The sequence below is a fragment of the Lissotriton vulgaris genome, chromosome 3_1 (assembly GCF_964263255.1).
Source record: "Lissotriton vulgaris chromosome 3_1, aLisVul1.2, whole genome shotgun sequence".
In the NCBI taxonomy this organism is placed as follows: Eukaryota; Metazoa; Chordata; class Amphibia; order Caudata; family Salamandridae; genus Lissotriton; species Lissotriton vulgaris.
The window spans coordinates 954225399-954251206 of NC_141689.1; the positions used below are offsets into that span (position 1 = coordinate 954225399).

The 25808-nt window shown below is 45.6% G+C and overlaps 1 protein-coding gene across 2 annotated transcripts in view; it reads right to left on the bottom strand.

Annotated features, from left to right (window-relative positions):
* Nucleotides 1-2479: 2479 nt before the first annotated feature.
* IDNK (IDNK gluconokinase) overlaps nucleotides 2480-25808 on the bottom strand; it is a 102866-nt gene continuing 79537 nt past the window's right edge. Inside the window, exon 5 of one of the 2 annotated variants that reach the window (XM_086961319.1) lies at nucleotides 2480-5716. In XM_086961319.1, the coding sequence (XP_086817445.1) occupies nucleotides 5362-5716 (355 nt within the window). In that variant the 3' untranslated portion in view covers nucleotides 2480-5361. The remainder of the gene's footprint in view (nucleotides 5717-25808) is intronic. The other variant, XM_086961318.1, reaches the window with a different exon arrangement.

Below are 25808 nucleotides of genomic sequence, written 5' to 3' on the forward strand. Positions count from 1 at the left end.
CCGCGGCTGGTGACGGAGCGGTTCCGTCACCAGCATGGGCGCGCCATGCGGCCCCCCGCCCCCTTAGCACTGCGGCAGAATAGTGAAGGGGTTAAAGCCCGTCTGCCATCTGGAAACCCTGCAGTAATCCCCCAGCCAGCTCTCTTCAGCCGAGGGAATCCAATGACAGTTTCCCCACTGCCTTTTTGTGCTGGCCTTTCCGGCACAGAAAGGCATTAGGAAAAAGCTTTGGGGAACCCAGCAGGGCCCCCATGGGTGTAAGACTGCCATCAAGGCTGCCAAATGGCGGTCTAGGTGGCACCTATGGTGCCGTCCTGTTGACCCCCTCACCCGGTGGCAGGCACCTTTGGGTGCCTGCCATGGGGTGCAGAAAGGAACTGCACCCAAGCTCTTTGCTAAGAGACAATGCATTCTTTTCGGAATGCATGCTCTCATAGCAAAGTAAAGGATTGCAACAAACCAATTCCTCGGCTGGAACCGACAACTGGAGATCGTTCGGTTCCAGAAGAATGTTAGACGGACTTGAGTCCATCCAGCATCGTAATCTCCCCCTGAGGGCCCGATTACAATGCGGTTTGAAAATCTTTCCAACCAGATTTGTTTGGGAATGGTTTCTGACCCACTTGGAACGGGAGAGTCCGACCGACTGATTACGATGCATCCAGATACGATTTGGTCAGACTCCCATTGACTTCAATAGGAGCCTATGTTCCGACCGAATGAATAAGCTTCCATTGAAGAAAGGGGTGGCTGGGTATTATTGGGCAGCCTGTGGTGGGCACCCCCTGGTGCCCGCCACACTGTGCATGGCTGGTAAGGGGGGGCCATGGGTACTTCCACAGGCCCAATTGGGAAGGCTCCGGGTGCAGGAGGGCCCGCTATGGGCCCCCAAAGTCTGATTCTGGCACCTATTTCGAGTCTGATGAATCCAGCATCATAATCAGTCGTTCAGAAATGCGTCCTGTAGAGACGTACTAGTCTGCTTCGTGCGGCTTGGTCATTTCGAATGCTGTCTGGTTCGGATTATGATATTCCTAACTCCTAACTAGCATCGTAATTGGTCAGTCGGAAACCTTTCTGATTCAGTCGGAAAGAAACGTTCTCGATCCGATTCGGATGGAGCAAAGGCTGTTAGGAGCATCGTAATGGGCCCCTAGGGGATTCATGCAGGCAAAATGAGGTAAACGTATAGCTCAAAGTTTGTGAAAGTAATGGAGAATTTATGTTAATTGTTGTATTTCATTGATTGTACATCTTCTACATGCTCCATCCATCATCTCCTTAGGTTTGCTATTTTTGCCCTATGTTGGCAGGGTATGCTCAGACGTGGGTCCCTTGCTCACTTTGCCACAGGATTCAAGCTAGCCTGGCTGATGAGGGGTGTTAAACCGAAAACATTCCCAGGATGCTTGTTTCCGGTCCAGGGCAGACCTGGCTTGGCAGTTTGGGCTGGACTGTTCTCTTGAGGCACAGGGTCAAGACTGATTTGCATACAGCTGGGTCTGAACTGGGGTGGTGAAGTGAGCTAAACAACAATGATGTATTCAACCCAGATCTGTGTCTGGGGGTGTGTGTCTGAAAAGTTTCAGTTCTCCGTCCATCATCTCCTTGTGTTTGCTATGTTTGCCCTACGTTGGCAGGGTATGCCCAGACGTGGGTTCCTTGGTCACTTTGCCACTGGATTCAAGCTAGCCTGGCTGTTGAGGGGACTTACCCCGAAACCGGTCCCAGAATGCTGGTTTCCGGTCCAGGGAAGACCTGGCTTGGCAGTTCGGGCTGGAATGTTCTCATGAGGCACAGGGTCAGAACTGATTTGCATATGGCTAGTCTGAACTGGGGTGGTGAAGTGAGCTAAAGAATGATGATGGATTTAATCCAGATCTGTGACTGGGGGTGAGTGCATGAAAAGTTTCAGTGCTCCGGCCATCATCTCCTTGTGTTTGCTATGTTTGCCCTAAGTTGGCAGGGTATGCCCAGACGTGGGTTCCTTGGTCACTTTGCCACTGGATTCAAGCTAGCCAGGCTGATGAGGGGATTTACCCCGAAACCGGTCCCATGATGCTTGTTTCCTGTCCAGGGAAGACCTGGCTTGGCAGTTCGGGCTGGAATGTTCTCATGAGGCACAGGGTCAGAACTGATTTGCATATGGCTAGTCTGAACTGGGGTGGTGAAGTGAGCTAAAGAATGATGATGGATTTAATCCAGATCTGTGACTGGGGGTGAGTGTCTGAAAAGTTTCAGTGCTCCGGCTATCATCTCCTTCTGTTTGTCATCTTCGACATATACATGAAATATATTGTTTTATATTTGTTAATTGATTAGAGGTGGCAATTTTTTGCAATCTACTATACTGATTTCAAGTTTGTGTATGCATATGTCCTTGTCTGATGTCATTCATTTTATTTGAGATTTTATAGTCAAATGGAATAAAGTGGACCTAATGTCACTCTAAGGAAGCAATTGTGTATCGCGAAACATATATTGGACAAAAATTCTTAATATTTAGATTACATATTCATTTATTTGCCTCAGTCTTGTCTTTGGACTTTGGTTGTAAAATAAAACTGTACATTCCAGAAACAGATTTCAGAACCATAATGTAGTTCATTCTATGTTAAGACTATTTATAGAGAGCTCATCTCATCCAGGTACGTACCCAGGCACTAGCTAAGAGAGAAGTCTAGGTAAAGAGTCATGTTTTCAGTTTCTTGCTGAATTCAAGGACTGAGGAGGCAGCTCCGATGTGCAGGGGAGGCTTTTCCAGGGCTTGGGTGCAAGGAACGATATGCCGGCTGCCAGCTGAGATTCTGCAGATGCGGGGGATGTGAGTGAGCAGGAGGCCAGCCGAACATACGTTTCTGGCCAGGGTGTGGAAATTGATGTGGCTGTTGAGGTAAGAGGGACTCAGATTATGCAAGGCTTTGTACGTATGGGTGAGGAGCTTGAGAAGTTTGCCTTTGTGGGCCAGGGGAGTCAGTGGAGTTCTTCCAGGTATGAGATGTATGAACGAGGAGAGAGCTTGAGTGAGAATCTGGGCACTCAAGTTTTGTATAATCTGAAGTCTTCTGGTCAGTGATACCATAGTCCAGTTTGGTGGTGATGATGGCCTGGGTGACTGGTGTCTGTGTAGATTGGGAGCCATTTTTAAGATGTTTGTGAAGATCTTTTGGGTGTAAAAACAGGATAATGTGACCATGTTGACTCGGTTGGTCATTCAGAGTTAGTTGTCCAACACCGTGTCCAGATTCTTGGCTTGATAGACAGGGCAGCGTATTGGTCCAAGATCTACTGTTCACCAGGTAGAGTTCCATAGGGAAATGTTCTTGCTGAAGAGTTCCACTTCTGTTTTGTTTAGGTTGCGTTTCAAATCGGTTTTCATCCAGCTTGTGACTTTGGACATGGAAGAGGTGAAGTTAGGCCGGGTGTTGGATGTTTCGTCAGAGGGAAAACATGCTCTAGGTGTCATTTGCATAAGTGATGATGTTTATTCCCTGGAATCGAAGGTTGTTGGTGCATGGTACCATATAGGTGTGGAACAGTGTGAAGTCGAGAGCCGATCCTTCAGGAACTCCACAGATGTGGTTGGCGGCAGTTAAGGTGTAGGATACCAGGTTGACCAAGTGGGTGCGTCCGGTGATGAAGGAGCAGATCCACTTGAGTGCAGACCCTCGTATGCTGGTATTAAATGAGGATGGGGTGGGAAACGGTGTTGAAGGCAGCAGATAGGTAGAGTAGGATGAAGGCTGCGGTGCTTCCTCTGTCCATGATCAGTCAGAAGTAGTCTGAGGTGGGTATGAGGGCAGCCTCAGTGCTGGGGTTGGGCCTGAATCTGAATTAGATGGGGTCGAGGAGGTGGTGGTTATTCAGGTGGTCAGCCACTAGTTTATTGATGACTTTATCCAGGGCTTTGGCAGGGTATGGCAGCAAGGAGATCAGTCGATAGTTAAGTCCGCATTTTGATGGTCTGCTGAAGGTTTATTCAGAAGGTGGAGTTAGGAAGAAGTTCCAAGCAGCCGAGAAGGTGGCTGTGTTGATGGTGTTGTTGAATATCAGGGTCTAGGCTGTGTAGATGGGGTCCAATCCTTCAGCAAAGATGAAATGTGGGTAGGGATCCAATGAAGCTTGTGAGTGAATGGAACACATGGTCGCTGCAGTTTCGGTTTTAGTGTTGATAGGCCAGGAGCTCATGATAGTGTCCAGGGGATTCATTTCATCAGACAGGAGTGCTGTGATGGTGGATGCGACCAGCTTGGGGTCTAAATTGTTGTAGATGTTGCTGATCTTGTGACTGAATAGTGGGATAGCTGGGCACTGAGATACTGATATAGGGTGATACTCGCAGAGCTGGGAGCGAGTGAAATCCTTAACTGTGGCAATTTTATTAGTGTTGTTCGAACTGCTCTAGATGCGTTCAGACAGTCCTGGCCTTTTCTTACTTAGATGGTGTCATTACTCTGCTTGCTGGTCTTCCAGGTTCACATCTAAACTTACTGAAGAGCCATTGTACATCACCACTAGACCCTACAAGGATCTAAATAAGTTTAATCACATCCCCATGACCCTAACCGAACTACTTTGACACCCTCAATAGGCTTCCATCATCTTTAGTCACACTATTCAATGGCAAGACAGTAACTAACAGTAAATTATTATACCTGTCTAGAAATAAAAAATTGCCATCTCAGATGGCCTGCACATCACATGTAGCCTTGATGTCCCCTGGCTATGATTTAAAAGGAGGAAACGGGAAAAGATCAGAAAACAAATCTTCTCAAGCTACACACTGAAATGTGAAATAACTTCCTGACAAGAGCAGATTTTTTCCTTCTCTGAGCATTTGGATAAAAATGTGGATAAACACCTCTCCAAGGAACATAAAATAGGAAGGTCCCAGCTCTTCGGTGGAAGTGCTCATATCCTACTAGTAGTTGATCATGAATTTCTGTCCTGAAAATCAACAAAGCTGATCTGCTTACCACATAGGTTTGCGCTATAGAAATGCAAGCACTTCTATACTTTCAAGTGACTGGTCTATTACATTTGTTCCTGTCTGCAAGCACACCCCACACACCTAACCGCAGTAAACCCATGCAGGCATATCACCAACTGATAACTTGCAAAGATGGGCCAAAGCCGAATACAAGTACAATGTTTTACTTGATGAGAAGTGCCCAACTGAGATGGTGGGCAACTAGGAATGTCACAATCCTGATGTTTTTTTTAAAATTAATTAAAAAGTATTGAAAATGACATTTAATATCAATAAAAATTCAAATATAGCGTGAAATAAAAATCAAAGCACTTATGGTAAAACAATTTGTCAAAGTACAGTTATTTGTTTGAAGACTTATTTGAATTAATCTATTGTTTTAAGTTTAATGTCCTCTCAATATGGCTAGCTATGTCTGACACATTTGTTTCTATATCAATAGTAATAAAGTATTCCGGATAGGATGGGGGCTCAAGGCTGTCCAGCTGGGATTGTAACAAGATAGTAGGCATGAAATGTCCTCTTCTCTCCTCCAGACGTTTGTGAAGAACTTCTCTGGAACCATCTAAGTGGACATAAAGTGCCTCTTCTACTGTGAGCCCTTTAGTTCTATCCGGCAGGCTACTTTCAGAGAGAGTATCGCAGTCTCCTTGTCGTAATATATTTCTATATGTTTTCTTTAGAGCTGAACAAGCCAGAATGATGTTTTGGCCAGCAGATTCCTCTCTGTTAAAGAAAAAAATTGAACACATCATTTACTATTACTGTCAATATACAATGGTGTTTTCTTTTTTCTTTTTTTCTTTGGCTTATTTGAAGTAATTAGTTCATTGTTTCATACATTGTACCTAAAATAAGTTCATAATTTAACTGAGCGCTACTTTCTTTCAAACTATTTTAATATATTTTCAGCTTACAAAAGGATATTAGACCTGTCTTATTTGATATTTTCATATAGCCTCCCTAAGGCTTCCTAGACTCTCGTGCCCTGCCATAAACCTGTAGGGCAACATAATATAACCGTGCCAATTCCTTAGGATATCTCTCATAATACAAAGGAAATAAAGTTATAAAGAAATGTAGCTCACATGGCACTTGAACCTGAGGATATGAGGGTAATAAAATGCAGTTTCCTTCATGAAACATGTATGCTCGGCTAGACATAACAATAGTAGTGCTTCTGCATCACTATACCAGATTAGGTTCTATGTGCCAGCTTCCTCTGAAACTGGTGTGTCCAAGTTGCCCACAGTCTGCTACCCTCTGCTGCTTGTCTACCTGCTGCCCTATGTTTGTGCCCTCTCTGCTCGCGTCTTGCTCTGTTTTGCCTTATCTTGTTGTTTTCTGCCCTCCGTTTTGCCTTTTTGCTGCTTGTTTTTCTGCCCTCTGTTTGGCCCTCTTCTGCTCTGTTTTACCTTTTCTGCTCGTTTTACACCCTCTGTTTTGCCTTTTCTTCACATTTTTCTGCCCTCTGTGTTGCCTCTTTCTGATTTTTTCTGGCTTTTAGACTGGGACCTGGCACCCCAACGCCCAGCGGTGACAGTGACGTGCTCTAAACTGCTGATCAAAATTGAAGCAAAGAACTCTTGAAGAAGTGCTGTCAGGTGTCTACAAACTAATGTTATTTTCTTCAAAAGTACCATCAAATGCCCTTTAGGTGGGACTGTCTTCCCAAAAATGAACTTGGCTAATACCCCAAGCTACAATCATATGTGAAGTGGTGTAATATTAAAAAGTCATTGTATTCCCGGACTGTGCCATCATATACTTGCAAGGTTCAGGCACATCCTTAGAATCATTAATTGTGTGAGAAAAAGTAAGATTTTATGACCCATCACTAATGTCATACATGAGTTCTCTAGTATTTAACATGAGGTAGTTGCTGGTGTTGGTTTTATGGTTGTGTAGCTCATCCCATAGGGCACTTGTAATAGAAGTCAGTATTGGGCAATTTTAAGAGGCTCTGGGAAGGCTGGTATGCGGTTTCCACTTAGAAAAGATAGGACTGCGTACCTGGACAACAGGACATCTGAATGCAGGGACTGAGTCTTCCACACCATCAGAGACTGTTGGCCTAATTCGTAGCTAGCTCACAGTGCCTCACCCATGCCCCTAAACTACCCAGGGTGAAAGGTGATTTTTCAACCTCGAACATGACCCTCTGAACCCCAGGAGAATCGTTGAAGCAGATCTTACCCCTTTTGTTGAATACTTACGCATGCCAAGATAAACACAAGGAAGATACTAATGAAAGTTTTCAATACATTTATTGAATCAATCATAATCGTGCACAGAAAGAATGAGCTGCAATTATTAGGCAGATGAAACAAAGCAATGTAATCAGCATTACGAACATGGTGACCAGAATTAACAATCCAACCATGGCAGAGCTATTCTACATAGATGTATTTTGGTGTATTTCTATCTAATCCATCCTCTAATCTAAGAACATAGTAGGGGTACCATCTGCCTGATCTCTTGCCTGAGACCCCATACTTGAGTTGGGAATCCCCCTCTGTAGAATCAGCATGGAAGATCAGCATTAGCAGAGTTGCATATTGAAAAACAGCATTTGTCCAAGGACTGTTGTGGCTGGAATGTTCCTCTGACCTCTAGGAGGGCAGTGCAGTGTTTATATGATAAAAAGCCTACTGTGTTAGACATGCAGCCCTGATGTAATAATGCGTCTGAGTGAACAATCGTAAGCACTAGGATCTCTTATACTGTTCCTAGCTTTGAACGAACAAGAGCACAGATAATTCAGCATGAAATACTTCCCAGAAACCGGCAACATGTGGCACATACAGTGTCTTTCGCAGAAGTATATCATGCAAGCAAATATAGCAAACAATCTAACTAAAACGAAGTCTACTAATATGTTTAAAATATTAAACTAAAGGGAGAACCAAAGTGGGCCCAAGAGGACATCATAATACTCTCCCCTTGGCCATCAAAAGCCTCAGCTTCTACACAGAAATAGTCTAAAAATAAAGCATATAAACATTTTCACAAACCAAGCATACTAAAAATGTCAAAAAAATATGCCAATTTAAAAGGTTACATAAGAAGATAAAAACAATATCAATAATTTAAAACTAATGGCCGAATTAAAATTCAGAAGACACCCAAAATGTAGTTCATGTTAAACTAATCAAAAATGGATTGTTCATCCACAGACCATATTTCCAGAATGGCCGCATTTATGAGAGCCAGTAAACAAACGAGGTCAGCACCTTCAGCCGATGTTGAAGGTGTATTATCTTGCAGTGCACCCGCATTTGGAGAGCCAGGATCCATGTTGGAAGGAGAAGGTTCAAAGAAGGCTTCCAGAAGCAATGGTAAGTCCATGGGACAACTTTAAAAATCTGTCTTTATGGTACGCATCAAAAGGTTGATGTCCATACATTGTACCAATTGCCTTTGAAAGGCAGCTATCCAGTGCACACTCGAAAGGGCACCACAGACAATGAAATACAGGCTGCACGCAGGTAAACCACATTGGTTAAAAGGTAAGGGACCAGCCACTATTTAGTTTCCGAAGCACAGAAACCCCAAAACTGTATCATGTGTTCACAACACATTTTGACGTGCGGTAGATCCATCCCAGTTCGGCCTGACATGGAACACCTATTGTGGCTTAGCAAAAATACCACAAATTAGGAATAACACAAGGGGTATGCCTGCAAACATTTTGAAAATATTGAGAGCCTTATTTATGTCAACTGTCGCATCGCTGCATGAAAACAGTGATGCAACAGTTTTCACTGTGCCCTCTTTGCTACATGATGGATGCGTCATATTTACTGTATGACGCATCATGACGCTTGGAATGACAGATACATTAGTATTACTGATTTAGGCGCAACACTGACACATTGTTGGAGTTGTGTTGGAAGCGTGACACAACTCCAGCAATGGAGGGCTATGAATATAGCACTGCGTCATATTGACCCATTGGCGTCCTAGAAGTGGCACGCTGAAATCTTATAGATTTCAATGCACCACTTCTACAAGGCTTTTTGCGGGGTAGCACCCATTCTGCATACATTATACCTGGCGCAGGTATAATGTGGCGCAAGGGTTTGCAAAGTTACACAGCTGCCTTGATGTGTCACTTTGTGAATAGGGGGCAACATTGCACACTTTTTATGTTGTCGGTATGTCACAAAAGTGACACAATGGGGACGCAAAAGTGTTGCAAGGACTCATAAATAAGGCCCTGAGTGCTGTTTAAGCGGGACCCTATTGATTCAAAGAAATGCTCCACACACCAGTGTTGTTGGAAGCATTAAATATGCATTGCACAAGTTCACCAAAATGGTGAAGAAATGTGCTTAGTAGCGATTTTATTTCTGAAGATGACATAGCTACTTTAAGTTAAAGGTCTCTTGGGAAGATATTAGTACCACGTCCTTTTGAAACATTAAAGTATTTAGTCTGCTCAGCTTGTCAAAATTAACCTTCTAGGTTGGAAGGCCATAAGTCAGTCGCCATAACACTGTGCATTGGAGAGAACAGTACAGATTTCAACATGTAAATCTTAGAGAGACTGAAACTATATATGGGACACCTGCTTGCATCCCACAGCAACTTTGATCGTTCAACATCAAAAAACTTCAGTTTGAAAGTAAACTAATGACTGGACAAATCGAAGAAGCTGGCATCCCCTTAAAGTAATACGCTACATTAGCTTTCGAAATGTTACATGCTCCAAAAAAGTGTCACATCTTAACAAATGAGTGACTGGCCGAGCAAAGAGTTGCATTCATTTCAACTTAGAAAGACTTCTCATTTCCCACTGACAAATTTGTAATCGAAAGGTAAAGACCACATTTTGTAGACAAAGCTCTCTCCTAAAGACTCATATCTACCTATTGGGAAATGTTTCATACAGTATTTAAAATTGAGAGTGAGATCACGCCATGTATTCACCACACAACTGATGAGGTTTCTGCTGCTGTGAAGGGCAGATATTCTAATTTTTCTATGTTTCACATTGTATATGTAGTGTCTTTTTTAGCCATTAATTGTTGCCTTCGTGTTAGATTAAACAGCAAAAATAGGTCTGTGGTCACCTCACCTATTCCGACCTTAAATATATAAGGAATCTGCAATGTTTCTGTAGGACTGAAAATGTCATACGGTACCTTATCCCAAACAATTCCATCATGTACTGGATAGGCAGAAATGTTCACAAGGGACAAGTCTCTCCGCACTTTGTGTGAGGATGAATGAGGTTATAGTACCCCCACTACCAGTTTTGCAGCAGAGTGTTCTGGGAGATAATGTCCACTTATTAATGGGAGTCAGAAATCTAACACAGAGAAGCAAGAAAAGTAATTAGATGGCAATCCAAAAGGAACAGCATGGTGGAATTAGATAAACGTGCTTCAACCAGATGAGGAAAGCACATACATCATGTAATGAAGTGTCAGAAGAAAAGTCATCTGCATCCACAAAATAACTGGAAGCAGTTTGTGGAAAAACAGGAGTGGCAATGGACAGAAGAGTACCGGTAGACATCTCCAAGAGTGGCTCATCATAAGGAACTATGGGGCATATTATCAAGGCAGACAAAATGAAATTATTGCTGCTTTTGCAGCGATAATTTTAGGTGATAGTGAGCGGTTTGGGGCCCGCTTTGCATGTCAGCCATATTTATCGCTAATGACATGCAAAGTGGGCGTACCCAACCAGTTAGCGACTGAAAGCAGTCGCTAACGGCGCTATCGCCTATTAGCAAGGCAGGCGTACCGATCAAAAAATTCACGCTAAGCGCAAATATCGCTCAAAACTAATGCCTGCTCAGACCAGTTCTTAACCTGTATATCCAATGGGAGGTGGATATTCAGGTTATTTATTCATTTATTTATTTATTATAAAGGTTTTATATAGCATTGGCTAAACCCAGAGGTATCAGAGCGCTTTAAATGAGCATCAGATCGTAGTTACAGGTTACATCGTTACAAAGGTTACACAGTTATTAGAATATGGCAACATAGTTACTTGTAAGGTCAAGATAAACAATTAGCACAAATACGAAAGGGGAAAAGCAAGCAAGGGGAAAGATTCAGGGGAGGGGGGAAGGAGATGGGTAAGTAGATAGGTAATGAAGGCGGGAAAGAGGAGGGGAGTGTGAAGGACAACGCAAGGAAAGAGCAGGGGAAGGGCGACGGGGACACAAACTGGTAAACGAGTCAAAGCAACGTCCAAAGTCCAGTAAGCTGTGTATCACTTCCCTATCTCTGTTGCGGGAGGCTCCCTTTACGCAGTGGACTCTCTCAGAGGGGTCTCTGAGACTCCAAGGCCTACATACTGGATCCTTCCTCAAAAAGGGGAGAGGGAGTGCTTTGGCAAGGGGTGCCAAACCATACCTCAGCTGTAAGTGGCTCCCTTGGCGCAGTGGACTCTCTCAGTGGGTACGCTGAGACTCCAGAGTATAAATATTGGATCTTTCCCCAACAAGGGGAGAAGGAGTGCTTAGTCAAAGGGCACAAAGGACAGGGGCTAGGCAGACTAGCAGGCAAGGTGAGAGATTCAGGGGAGAGAAGATAGGAGCTAGGGAGGTAGACAAAGGGAGAAAGAGTACTAAATGGGAACAAATTTAATTAATGAGTTATTATAAAGGGCTGGCTAGACCCGATGGAATCAGAGCGCTTTACATGAGGGACAGTAATGTTGCAAATTACATCAGTTAAAAGTTACATAGGTATCAACAAAAGCATTTAAAGAACATTGGGGAACAAGGTGAATGGAGCAGGAAGGGTAAGGGGATAGGGTAAAGGGGTAGGAGGAAGACAGGACGTAGAGACAAGGGGAAAATAGTTACAAAAGATACCAGAAAAAACTTTTTAGGAGCATAGAAGAAAAGGAAAATGGGGGGAGGAATGGAAAGGGGTGAGGGCAAAAGGGGTAGTGCATAGATACTACGGAGAGATGAAGGGAAAGTTTTTCCAAGGTCCGGCTGGGTAGGTGACCGCCGAGGGGGAATCCTCGGTCCATTTCCTCTTCAGCTTCAGGTAGGTCCACCGGGCATCGGTCAAATGGCTAGGTCTCAACAGAAAAACAATTAAAGGGGAATAGGGCGAGAAGAAGGGAGCGTAGAGGGGGAAGGGCTGGGGTGAAAGGGTAGGAGGGGGAAACAACAGAAACGAAGGAAAGTCTGCCCAAAATCTGCCGGGTAGGTGACGGTGGAGGGGGAATCCACAAACCATCTCCTCTTCAGCTAACAGGTAGCCCCACTGGACATCAGACAAATAGCAGGGTCTCTACGGTCGAGGGAAGGTTCAGAGTACATATCCAGGAGGGAAAGCATGATTAAGGTCAGGTGAGGGATGTGGTTAAGCTCAGGACGCTGACCAGTTCTATTGTCTGGAAGCGTTGGAGCATCATGGTGAGACTGACTGAGGCTGCCAACTTGAGGTCAGGCAGGGGGGTTGGGACCTTTGTGTTAAGTTCAGTCGGTGCCCAAAATTCCCAAAGCATAGGGGGTGTAATCTATGCCGTGAAGCGGCAGGAGGGGGCAGGGCCAGAGTCCGCATTTCCTTCAGAGGGGGTGAGTGGCAGGTCTGGCGTGGCGTCTCCAGAGTCATTCTGCAATAATCAGGGAGCCCTCCCGTTCTGCAGCCCCATCGAGCATACAAGCTCCTCGCGTACATAATTACATCAAAGAAAAGGCACAGTAGCACATAAGGCGAGAACTCTATTCTGCACCAACCTCATAAGCCTAAATCTAGTAGACCACAACTCCTAAACATTACTTGCATTAGGAAATAGACTTAAACTTAGTAACATAACCTGCAGTAGGGAATAGATCAAACCTAGACCACAGTACAAAACATAAGACAGTAGATAAAACCTAGTAAGCATAAAAGAACATCTATAAGCATAAATCAAGGTGCATAAATCACACTACAAACATTACATTTCCTAGCGCCTATAAAAAGTACACAAGGGCCTTGCACCCTAAAAACCTAATAGTCCCTTGGGCCAACTGGCTATCTATAAGGGGCTCAAATGCCCTCTGTCCAAAATGTCAGGGCACGCTGCCAATGCAGCGACGGTCACAGGGGCGCACTTGGCGCAAACCTAAACGTGGCAGCTGCCCACTACTAACTGGGCAGCTGGGAATCTTCAATGAAGGGGCTTAATGTTGCAGCTGGCACTAAGTGCTGCACAGCTGTGCAGGCCAAGGTTGGGATGGGCAAAAGAGTGCATCTCACTCCTGGAGTAAAAAGACATGCCCCCTGAAATAAAGAAGAACCTAAACGTTGCAGCTGCCCACTACTTGCTGGGCAGCTGTGAAAGTGAAAATGCAGCATGGGCTCTCACTGGCCCTCAGGACAAATGTGTCCCCCTTTATTGGAGCCACTCGGGGCTCAGTAAATCATTATTAAAACGCTGGAGCCAAATGCGCCCAGGCTCGCAAGTCTTTCTCGACCGGGTCCTGCGCCTCCCAGGTGGCCCCCGCTTCAGAAATCTCAACACCCATGTGGCAGGGAAGCGCATGGTGAAGCCCAGGGACGCTCGAACCGAGATTCGAATCAGGGGCCCGGTAGGGTCACAGGCTAAAGAGTGTCTACCACAGGGCACACTTGCAGCTCGCGGCCCCCCTCTCCCGTATCAGCTCAGCTCTCCCACCAGCCAAGGCAACATGCCCTCAGTCTATACACTCTGCCAGCAGCGGGGGCCCGGTGGGGGGTGAAGCCTCAATGGTCAGCTGGGGCTCTACCTAAAGTCAATGTCGGGCTAGCGAAGCAGCCGCTGTGAAGCTGGGACCTCTGTCTCGGGCAGGATCGTAAATGGCAGACAGACCCCCACTCACCGGTGACTCGGATGTCCAATGCGGCGCACCCCAGGATGACTGCAGCTGTGGCGGGTGACAACTCCTGCGCCGGGACAGACAGTCCACTGGTCTGGCTGCTCTCTTGTGCCCCGTGAAGTGGTGCTAGCAGGCCCAAGGCCTAGCGACCTCCAGAGCATGGGCCCGGCCAGAGCAGGGAGGGAGACAACATGGCGGGTGATCTATAGGCCTGCAGCACTCCCCAGGAGGAATGCAGCTGTGCTGGGCGCCAACTCCTGCACCTGGTCAGACAGTCCACTAGTCCGGCTGCTCTCTTGTGCCCCGTAAAGTGGTTCTAGCAGGTCTCAGGCCTAGCGACCTCCAGAGCGCGGGCCCGGCCGGAGCAGGGAAGGAGACAAAATGGCGGGTGATTCGCAAGACCCCAGCAAAGCAGTCACTGCATCCCGCACCTCTACAGAAGCTCTCCAGCTGAGGGCTGTTTCAATCCCTCTGGGCAGCACTCATACCGTGCACTGGCTCGGGGGCTCGTCCGTGCATCATGGGGAACTCCAGGGTCCGTCCAGGAGCGCTGCCACAGCCCCCACCATTACCGCTTCAGGGCCCTTGCGGTCCGGCCAGGTATCGGGTCATAGAGCGCTGAGGCGGCTGCCAGCAGCCTCCGCACCGGCGCCGGAGGAAGCGCGACTAAAGTCCGGTCCCCGTATGGCTATTTGGGGGCCAAGGATGGGGCATAAACAAGGCCATGAAGCGGCCTCAAAAGTGGCCTCTCCAGTTAGAACAGCACGTAGAAAAGGCACAAATTAAACTGATATTATCCAGAATGCGCCAGCGCACGTAACCATGCCATTCCGAGAATAGATTTACAAAAGGGGGTGGTGATGAACAGAGTGTCTGAATTAAGCAGACCACTCTTACCCAGTCCAAAGATCAGGGCTTGATCCATCACCGTTTTTTAGCTCACTGCACCATCCCAGCTCAGAACTTGGCTATATGCAAATTAGTCTGACCCTGGCCCAGTGCATCATGGGAACAGGGCAGACCAAACTACCAAGCCACTTCTTATACTGGGAAGGAAACAAGCTACCGGGGACCGGTTTCTGGCATTTCAGCCGTCTTCGGCCCGGCTTGCTTGAATCCTGATGGTGCAATGAGCAAGGGTCTCACATCTGAGAATACCCTTCCACGCTTATGGTGGACAAAAATGATTTACAAAAGGGGGTGGTGATGAACAGAGTGTCTGAATTAAGCAGACCACTCTTACCCAGTCCAAAGATTAGGGCTTGATCCATCACCGTTTTATAGCTCACTGCACCATCCCAGCTCAGAACTTGGCTATATGCAAATTAGTCTGACCGTGGCCCAGTGCATCATGGGAACAGGGCAGACCAAACTACCAAGCCACTTCTTATACTGGGAAGGAAACAAGCTACTGGGGACTGGTTTCTGGCATTTCAGCCGTCTTCGGCCCGGCTTTCTTGAATCCTGATGGTGCAATGAGCAAGGGTCTCACATCTGAGAATACCCTTCCACGCTTATGGTGGACAAAAATGATTTACAAATCGTTTTTGGCCACTATAGGTGTGGCAGGGTATACTCAGACATGAGTCCCTTTCTCACTGCTCCATCAGGATTCAAGCAAGCCGGGCCGAAGACGGCTGAAATGCCAGAAACCGGTCCCCGGTAGCTTGTCTCCTTTCTGGTGAAGAATTGGCTTGGTAGTTTAGTCTGCCCTGTTCCCATGATGCACTGGGCCAGGGACAGACTGATTTGCATATAGCCAGGTTCTGAGCTGGGATGGGGCAGTGAGATAAATAACGGTGATGGATCAAGCCCTGATCTTTAGACTGGGTAAGAGTGGTCTGCTTAATTCAGACACTCTGTTCATCACCACCCCCTTTTCTGAATCGTTTTTGGCCACTATAGGTGTGGCAGGGTATACTCAGACATGAGTCCCTTTCTCACTGCTCCATCAGGATTCAAGCAAGCCGGGCCGAAGCCGGCTGAAATGCCAGAAACCGGTCCCCGGTAGCTTGTCTCCTTTCTGGTGAAGAATTGGCTTGGTAGTTTAGTCTGCCCTGTTCCCATGATGCACTGGGCCAGGGACAGACTGATTTGCATATAGCCAGGTTCTGAGCTGGGATGGGGCAGTGAGATAAATAACGGTGATGGATCAAGCCCTGATCTTTGGACTGGGTAAGAGTGGTCTGCTTAATTCAGACACTCTGTTCATCACCACCCCCTTTTCTGAATCGTTTTTGGCCACTATAGGTGTGGCAGGGTATACTCAGACATGAGTCCCTTTCTCACTGCTCCATCAGGATTCAAGCAAGCCGGGCCGAAGACGGCTGAAATGCCAGAAACCGGTCCCCGGTAGCTTGTCTCCTTTCTGGTGAAGAATTGGCTTGGTAGTTTAGTCTGCCCTGTTCCCATGATGCACTGGGCCAGGGACAGACTGATTTGCATATAGCCAGGTTCTGAGCTGGGATGGGGCAGTGAGATAAATAACGGTGATGGATCAAGCCCTGATCTTTGGACTGGGTAAGAGTGGTCTGCTTAATTCAGACACTCTGTTCATCACCACCCCCTTTTCTGAATCGATTCCGAGAATAGAAACACTGTCTACTGCGAACAACTCCGTAGCAACGCGTCTGCTGCTGACACCCAAGCAAGCAGCCTACGGAACACCAACAGCTTATTACTAGCTCCCAGGAAAATGAAAAACTGCAGCCATGGGTTTGGTGCGCTTGACGGACCCTTCCTGGGGCTCTAGAGACTGCTCTGGTGGTGTGCCACTACTACTATCACTGGTTTTCCAGCGATATTCACGCATTTCGCCGCTATCGCCGGATATTTTATCGCATTGGAGATGAACGTTGCTAATAGCACGTTATCTCTGCGATAAAATCTGGCGATGCTTGGCGATAAAAAAAATTTCGCTAAGCTTCTTTAGTGATAAATATCGCTAGTTGTTGATAATATGCCCCCTATGTTGTTAGAAATAGCAGAAGCATGTTGTATACTCTCATCCGATGTATTATTTGTGCGTGTATTTGTAGTAGTAACTGGAATTAACAAAACGTTATTCTTCCCAGCCGAGGAGAACAACATTGGTGTTGGTGAAAACCTGTCGCGGGAGTTCCTGTAGGGTAGTGAGAGGCGTTAGGGAGCTACCAATGTATTGTTGTGGCATACTGTGTAGTAATGGCCAAATAATGTACCTTTTCTTGAACAATTGAGACAAGTTGTCTGTCTTTACAACCAGCAAGCGGTGGCAAGATCACTTTTCTTGTACCTTGAATATCGAGGTCTGAGACAGGAGAGAGATAAGAAGGACGAAACTCCTTCCTCAGCAATCTTTTCTACAGCCAGAAGACGCTGATCGATCCGTCACTCTGTCAGGGGCGGGCTTTTTGGTAGGGTCATTAGACCATTTGTCCTGGAAGTCTTCTAATTCCTGTAACACAGTGAAATGTTCATTTATATCAAAAGGTGCATCTGCTGCCACTGCGCCAGGACAGTCAAGATTTGGAACATACTTCTGTATCCCAAATTAGACCTCATACGAGGAGCCACCCAAATATCGTCTAGGCAGATTTAAGGCTCTCTGGACTACATACAAGTGAAAGACCCAACTACGACTTGAAACTAATACTCTTAAGGATTGCTTTAAGTCATTGTTTTTCCTTTCCACATTCGAATATCCCTTGAATGATACGATGAGGAGTAAAACACAGCTAAGCCCAGGGTTTCCATAGCATCCCTGTAAGCCTTAGAGGCAAAAGCAGGGCCCTGCTCTGAGTGCAATGCTGCTACTGCTTATGTGCTGATGAAGACTTGCACATTTTTAATAACAGTTTGAGCGTCAGCCAATCGTTGTGGCCACACCCTAGGAATCTGGATCAAGAACCTACTGGAAGTATAATACATTTAAACGCACCACCTGACTTCAGGGGGTGCAATGGTCAAGATAAATTCATTGGAGAGGATTGCTAGAAATCAATGTGCAATAGTACAGCTTTTTATTTGTTGGCAGATGTCACAACTAAGGAAATACAGTTTTGTGTGTTTGTACAGATCATGCCATCAATAGCGTTTTTGCAATAGTGATACTGTAGCCGCCACACTAGTGGGGACAGATGCTAAACCCTCATGTGCTGCTATACTTAATTCTAGCCGGCGGTCTTGGTTGGGAATCACACAATCACCCACCCCAGGAATGTGAGCAAAAGGAATGTTTTGGGCACTCAAATGGTAAGAATATTTTGCTAGATATTTTTTAGGTAAAGAGATGCCGTTGCACGAAGCGTTAATGGCAGCCAGTATTTCTGCATCCTGCCTTGTATAAGAATGAGTATTGCAGCAACAGTAGCAGTCTTAACTGCAGATTTGGCAGCTTCATCTGCCATAGAATTCCCTGCAAAAACACAGTTGATGGACAGAATGCAGAACAATGTCTTACATTCACCCCAGTACAAAGATCTGGGCCTAAATCCATCGTTTTTTTGCACTCCACACCACCCTAGGTCAGACACTGGCTATATGCAAATCAGCCTTGACCCTGTGCCTCATGGGAACAGTCCAGGCTGAACTACCAAGCCATGTCTTTCCTAGACCGGAATCAAGCATCCAAGGACCGGTTTCTGGCTATCAGCCTTCTTCAGCCTGGATAGCTTGACTCCAGTGATGTGGAGAGCCTGGGACTCACATCTGAGCATACCCAGCCCACTCGGGGTGAAAATTGCAAAAACACAGTTGATGGACAGAATGCAGAACAATGTCTTACATTCACCCCGGTACAAAGATCTGGGCCTAAATCCATCGTTTTTTTGCACTCCACACCACCCTAGGTCAGACACTGGCTATATGCAAATCAGCCTTGACCCTGTGCCTCATGGGAACAGTCCAGGCTGAACTACCAAGCCATGTCTTTCCTAGACCGGAATCAAGCATCCAAGGACCGGTTTCTGGCTATCAGCCTTCTTCAGCCTGGATAGCTTGACTCCAGTGATGTGGAGAGCCTGGGACTCGCGTCTGAGCATACCCAGCCCACTCGGGGTGAAAATTGCAAAAACACAGTTGATAGACAGAATGCAGAACAATGTCTTACATTCACCCCAGTACAAAGATCTGGGCCTAAATCCATCGTTTTTTTGCACTCCACACCACCCTAGGTCAGACACTGGCTATATGCAAATCAGCCTTGACCCTGTGCCTCATGGGAACAGTCCAGGCTGACCTACCAAGCCATGTCTTTCCTAGACCGGAATCAAGCATCCAAGGGCCGGTTTCTGGCTATCAGCCTTCTTCAGCCTGGATAGCTTGACTCCAGTGATGTGGAGAGCCTGGGACTCACGTCTGAGCATACCCAGCCCACTCGGGGTGAAAATTGCAAAAACACAGTTGATGGACAGAATGCAGAACAATGTCTTACATTCACCCCAGTACAAAGATCTGGGCCTAAATCCATCGTTTTTTTGCACTCCACACCACCCTAGGTCAGACACTGGCTATATGCAAATCAGCCTTGACCCTGTGCCTCATGGGAACAGTCCAGGCTGAACTACCAAGCCATGTCTTTCCTAGACCGGAATCAAGCATCCAAGGACGGGAAAGATATGGCTGTGTAGTTCGGACTGGACTGTTCCCATGGGGCACAGGGTCAGAGCTGATTTGCATAAAGCCATTATCTGACCCAGGGTGGTGTGGAGTGCAAAAAACGATGGATTTAGGCCCAGATCCTTGTACTGGGGTGAATGTAAGACATTGATCTACATTCTGTCCATCAAATTGTTTTTTGTAATTTTCTCCCTGAGTGTACTGGGGTAGCTCAGACGTGGGTCCTAGAGCCTCCACACCACTGGAGTCAAGCTAGCCGGGCTGATGAGAGGTGTTACCTCGAAACCGGTCCGGTCCTCGGATGCTTGATTCTGATCTGGGAAAGATATGGCTGTGTAGTTCGGACTGGACTGTTCCCATGGGGCACAGGGTCAGAGCTGATTTGCATAAAGCCATTATCTGACCCAGGGTGGTGTGGAGTGCAAAAAACGATGGATTTAGGCCCAGATCCTTGTACTGGGGTGAATGTAAGACATTGATCTACATTCTGTCCATCAAATTGTTTTTTGTAATTTTCTCCCTGAGTGTACTGGGGTAGCTCAGACGTGGGTCCCAGAGCCTCCACACCACTGGAGTCAAGCTAGCCGGGCTGATGAGAGGTGTTACCTCGAAACCGGTCCGGTCCTCGGATGCTTGATTCCGGTCTGGGAAAGATATGGCTGTGTAGTTCGGACTGGACTGTTCCCATGGGGCACAGGGTCAGAGCTGATTTGCATAAAGCCATTATCTGACCCAGGGTGGTGTGGAGTGCAAAAAACGATGGATTTAGGCCCAGATCCTTGTACTGGGGAGAATGTAAGACATTGATCTACATTCTGTCCATCAAATTGTTTTTTGTAATTTTCTCCCATAGAATTCCCTGCAACATAAGGATGGTGCAATATGAGCCGGAAGGCAAGGTCACCAGCGTTTTTAGCTTATGTACTTGAATTTGCTGCAGTTTTCTGAATCTTAGCTTGCTTGTTTTAACTTGCTTTTAAGAGTTTTACCTTACCCACTTGCATTTTCCTTCTCCTGCCAGTCCCCGTTCCACCGCAACTTGGTGCTGATTTGAGTGGAGGGACGTGGCTCCGCCCTCATTCTCCTCACTTCTGCTACCAGGGGCAGTTTTAAACTGCATGTGTGCCCCGCCGGGCAGCGGGCGCACTGCCGGAGTGCCAAAGGCTAGCCCGTCCATAGCCGGATCACAGCCAGCACCAGCCATGCTGCTCGTTTGCCCAATAATGAGGTAATTCAATGGTCTAAATTTGATGTCTTGGCCCTTAATGATAAAATCTGCCCCAAGTCGCATGGTTGTAACCTGGCAACAGATGCGCTTTCCATCTCGTACACTGATTGCATTTGAGTGTTGGGAAACATGGCAGATCACCCAGGTTTAATGGATGCTAAAAGGGAGCAGAGTGAGCCGGTTGAACAGATTAGGGCATGCCAAATAAACTGTAGATCCTTACCAAAGCATGCAGAGGATTTATGGTTACTACTAGAAGAAAAAGAGCATGAGGTCATGTTCTTAACAGAAACAGGGCTGAAGGATGATACCCTAGCAGCAGTGGCATTAGCTATCCCATCTGGATTTAAAATATGCTGCGCAAACAAGGAGGTAGATAAAAGAGGTGGGGCGGTAGCGATCATTTTAAAGGATTCTTGGGACAAAGCTTCCTCAGCGCTATCGAGTATGGACATGATTGAGGGCCTAAACTTTTGTATCAAGACTACCCCTACAACCTCCTTTGCAGGTCTGTTGGTATATAGACCTCCAGATTGCCTACCGAATATACACCTGGAACTTTGCAATTACATTGCCAGAAATCTCTTTTGTTCTCTAATTTCACTGCATTAGGGGGGCTCTAATTTGCATGTAAACGATCCCACCTGTGTTCAAGCAATGCAGGTGGTTTGCTCGCTCGACGGTGCTAATTTGCCCCAACATGTTAAACTTCCTACTCACAAAGCAGGGCATACCCTTGATCTGATATTTTCCAATATCCCGTCTCTTAAAACGGAAGATCCGACTCAGTTGACTTGGTCTGACCATTGTCTAATTCCTTTTCCCCTTAGTCTGACAAAATCCAATCTGCCGGAAAGTTCTCGATACTGGAAGAAGTTGATGGCTGAGTGCTAAGGCCCAGTTTTGGTAGCCAGCCAACAGCCACTATCAATGGATCCTAATGTAGATACTTTGGCCTTACATAATTGGATTGCCACTGCTGTAGAGTCTACGGCCCCAGCCAGAGTCACTAAGTCTATGAGGAAATCGCCCTCAGCCCCATGGTTCTCAGAGTCGCTTGGGACCATGAAGAGCAGGTGCAAGCGCCTGGAGCGACAGTGGAGGGCGGACTATGATACTATTGCTAAAATGATATAGAAGAAATTTTTGAAAGAAATGTATAAATTGATGAAGGAGGCTAGGAGAGATTACATAGCCAAGAGTATTGATAACACCAATAAACCAGGCAAGGTCATTTTAAAGGTGGTCAATTCATTCCTTAAACCCCGCAAACTGGTGATTGACACCCAGCCTCTGTGGCACTGTGTGAGAGAATCTCAGAATTTTTTGATAACAACATTTGTAAGGTCTACAAATCCTTTTCAGCTGTAAATGAAATGGTCGAATCAGACATGGTTAAGGAAAGCACCCATGCCTCTCTTCTCTGAATTTACTCCTATCTCTCTGAAGGAGGCACTGGCTGTGATCCAGAATCGCAAGTCAGGCTCGCCGGAGGACCCTTGTCCTCCTAAACTGTGGAAAGAGTTGGCACATTCCACCATCTATGTGTTGTCCAAAATATGTAATACTTCCCTTACCTCCGGCATCTTCCCTGACTTTTGGAAGTACTCTACTCTCCTTCCCCTTCAGAAGAAACCTAATGTTGATTCGGGGGAACTGAATAATTACAGACCTATTTCTCTGCTGCCAGCACTAGCAAAAATGCTACAAAAGGTAGTGTAATGACAGTTGGCCAATTTTATTGAGAGCCACAGTATCCTGCACGACACCCAATCCGGTTTCCATGCTGGCTTTAGCTCAGAGACAGTGCTATTAGAGGTGGCGGATTCAGTAAATATGGTATTGGATTCAGGGGCATCAGCTATGCTGGTGCTCCTGGATCTTTCAGCTGCATTTGATACGGTAGACCACTCAATATTGGTTCAACGTCTTCTGGACATTGGGGTTAAGGGTACACCCCTGGCTTGGCTGAAGTCTTTCCTCCATGAGTGTACACAAAGGGTGGCTTGACAACCGCATCAGTCCAACCCCAAGCACTTATGGTGCGGGGTGCCGCAGGGGTCAGCCCTAAGCCCGTTGATGTTCAACATATATCTGGCCCCATTATTCTCTTTAATAGCCAACTGGGACGTGAAGGCAAATTCCTACGCCGACGACACCCAGTTGGTTTTTCCTTTTAATAATCAGTCCGAAGATTCTTTTAAGAGCTTTAAGGGCTGTTTAAAAGATATTGCATGCTGGATGAACAACAAAAAAGTTAGGCTGAACGCAGATCAAACGCAAGTGATGTTTTTCTGTAAAAACCAGCCCACTGCAGCAGACCTTTTGGTGGCCGCTGGTAATGGGTTCACCACCTGCTCCAGCTAGCAGTGCCAAAATGTGGGTGTAACATGGCAGGTTCATTTATCCTTTTTGGCCCAAATTCAGCAGGTAACAGCTGCCCATTTCGGCAGCTTGAGAAATTTGCAAAAATGTATACATCTGCTGCCAGAAAACTGCTGTTGGATCGTAGTCCATGCCACAGTAACTTCCCGCCTGGACTATGCAAACTGACTCTATTTAGGCCTAGAGGCTTACCTTGTTAAGAAACCTCAAATGGTTCAAAATGCGGCTGCGAGATTAATCAGACGTGTCCCATTTAGGCAGCATATCTCTCCGCATATTAGGGAACTACATTGGCTCCCGGTAGCCAACAGAATCAAATTTAAGGCCCTAATCCTACCTTTTTGGGCAATCCATGGAACGTGCCCCAGCTATCTGAAACGGAGGCTAGGTGACTACATGCAGACTCGCTCACTCAGGCCCAATTCCCAGAAACTGCTTTGCACCCCACGAGTTAAGAAAGCCTGGTTGGGTGGTAGATCTTACATGCTCGGGCGTCCAGGTTATGGAACTCCCTTCCTAATGCCTTGCGCCAGATTGCTTTTGAAACGCACTTCAGGAAGGCAGCAAAAACATGGCTTTTTAACCTAAATTAATCTCCGGTGATCCTTGGTCGCTGCATGCCACTTGTTGCTATAGCACTGGAATACCTCTTTGGAGGTAGCTATTCGCACTCTATAAATGGCTGTATTATTATTATTATATATGTATGACATGATCCAGTGGCAAACTATCTTTAAGTGTTGCCATCTTTCCCCAAAGCAGTTTATGCCTTACAGTATTCCCTTTTGAGTCTCTAAATCCATTTAGGTGCCAATAGTGTACGTTTTCATTAACTGACTGGACACAGTAATATGAATTACACACAATTAAGTGTGGGGATTCAGGACCTGTATTCTCTAGTGCCAGAATCAATGCTTTCAGTTGGGCCAGTTCAGCCAGTTGTGCAGGGCAGTCCCCCAAGGACTGTGTCCATGTTTTTCGAAAATAGAATGTACCATACACCATTATTATTATTCTGTGGTGCATGTTGCAGAGTACTGGTGTTTCGTTCCTATAGCAGACTGGGCTGAACCATCAGCTTAGATGATGTATTTGTATTGATCAAGAGGCAAAATGTTACTATGCATGGGGTATTCATTTTCGTATTGAAGAAATTCTTGTATCTGCAATGTTGGGTCAAAAACATATTCTATATCAGTAGCCGCCAGGGAAGTGGCCCATTGTATCCATCTAAAATGTAAGGCTTTCAAGTTTGCAACACTATCTTTGTAACAGCCTCGAAGGCTGGGTTGGGATTAACAACAATTATTTGTTTCCCTTGGGCAAGTGTTTTTTCCCTTCATGACAGCCACCTGAACAACAGTAAGTATTTTTCAGTGGAAAATGCATTTCTGCGTTAGAATATAAATGCAATTTATATGCAATCGGCACTGTCTCACCTTCATTGAATGTGACATATGTGAAGCCAAAGGCACCCGCAAATATATGGATTACTAATTTTTTTTTTCATGTGTGCGTAAGTGCTTTGAAGCAAGCATGTCAGTCTGTAAGGACATGAGAATTTCTGTATTTTATGATGTCCAATGATTGTTGGAGAAATCAGGACAAATTAAATCGTACATGTGTTTTATGCGCTGTAGGTTCTGCCAAAGTTAAAGAATTCTAACAAGGATTGTAATTTTTATATATATTTGGTGGCTGTAAAAGGGCACCCTTCTCGAGAAAGTGTGGTGCCAGGCTTTTACCCTCATTTGATAACTTTTGTCTCAAAAATAGGACACTGGGAAAAGAAATCTTGGAGTTCTTAAAACCAAACTTGTAGCCATAATGAGCAAATCCCATTACTATGTGATCTACTCAGGCCAAGTGTGTGTTTAAATAATTGTCTGTCAGATATATGTCTTAGACATAGGACAATGCTTCTGTGTTAACACTATGTAGAATTGATGTTACTCTGGCAGAAAACGGTCCAGGACTGGTCCTATACCCTTGATGGAGTCAACAAAAGCGACGTTGAGAGCCAAGTGCTGAGAAGACTGTCACATCTCTGCTTTCAGGCGCTATATTAAAATATTTTATTGGAAGAGTTAATTCAATCATCAAGCGATTTATATATTAAAGCAATATTCCATGATAAAAGACGAAGTTAAAGGTTTTGAAAAAACAAACAAACCAAAATATAATAAAGCCAGCAAAAGATCTTATGTTGCATTGCATCCCCACTCTCCTATTAATTCATTGATCTAGTAAACTTTACTCAAGGAAGTGGGAGGGAGCCTCCCTCTATCCCCCCCAACTGTCCCAATGCCCCCCATAATCTCAGAAAAGTTATATGTGATCTTGACCTTAACTCATATTGATAGTTAAGTCCTGGATTTTTAACATTTATGACCGCCATTGTTGGAAAGTCAGGATTGCTTCAGAATGCCAATTTTGAAGAAGTATTGATCTTGCAAATAATACAATAATAAACTTTCATTTCTTCTGCAAGGGTTCTATTTTGACATCGAGAAAGTACTCCAAAATTGCTTTTTGCGCATCTATTAATTGTTCCATCTCTAATGTGTAAAAGCAATATTCCTGAATCCATACCCAAAATTGATTTAATTTAGAACATCCCCAGAAAATATGGGTGCCCCTCCACTGAACACCTAAAACATTGTCCTGGTATCTGGGAATTATTTTTATTGAAGAAAGATGAGGTTGTGTAAAATTGCATTTGTCAGAAATCCACCCCCTGCATTGGTGAAAAATTAAACTCATTTATCTTATTTCAGGCCTCTACT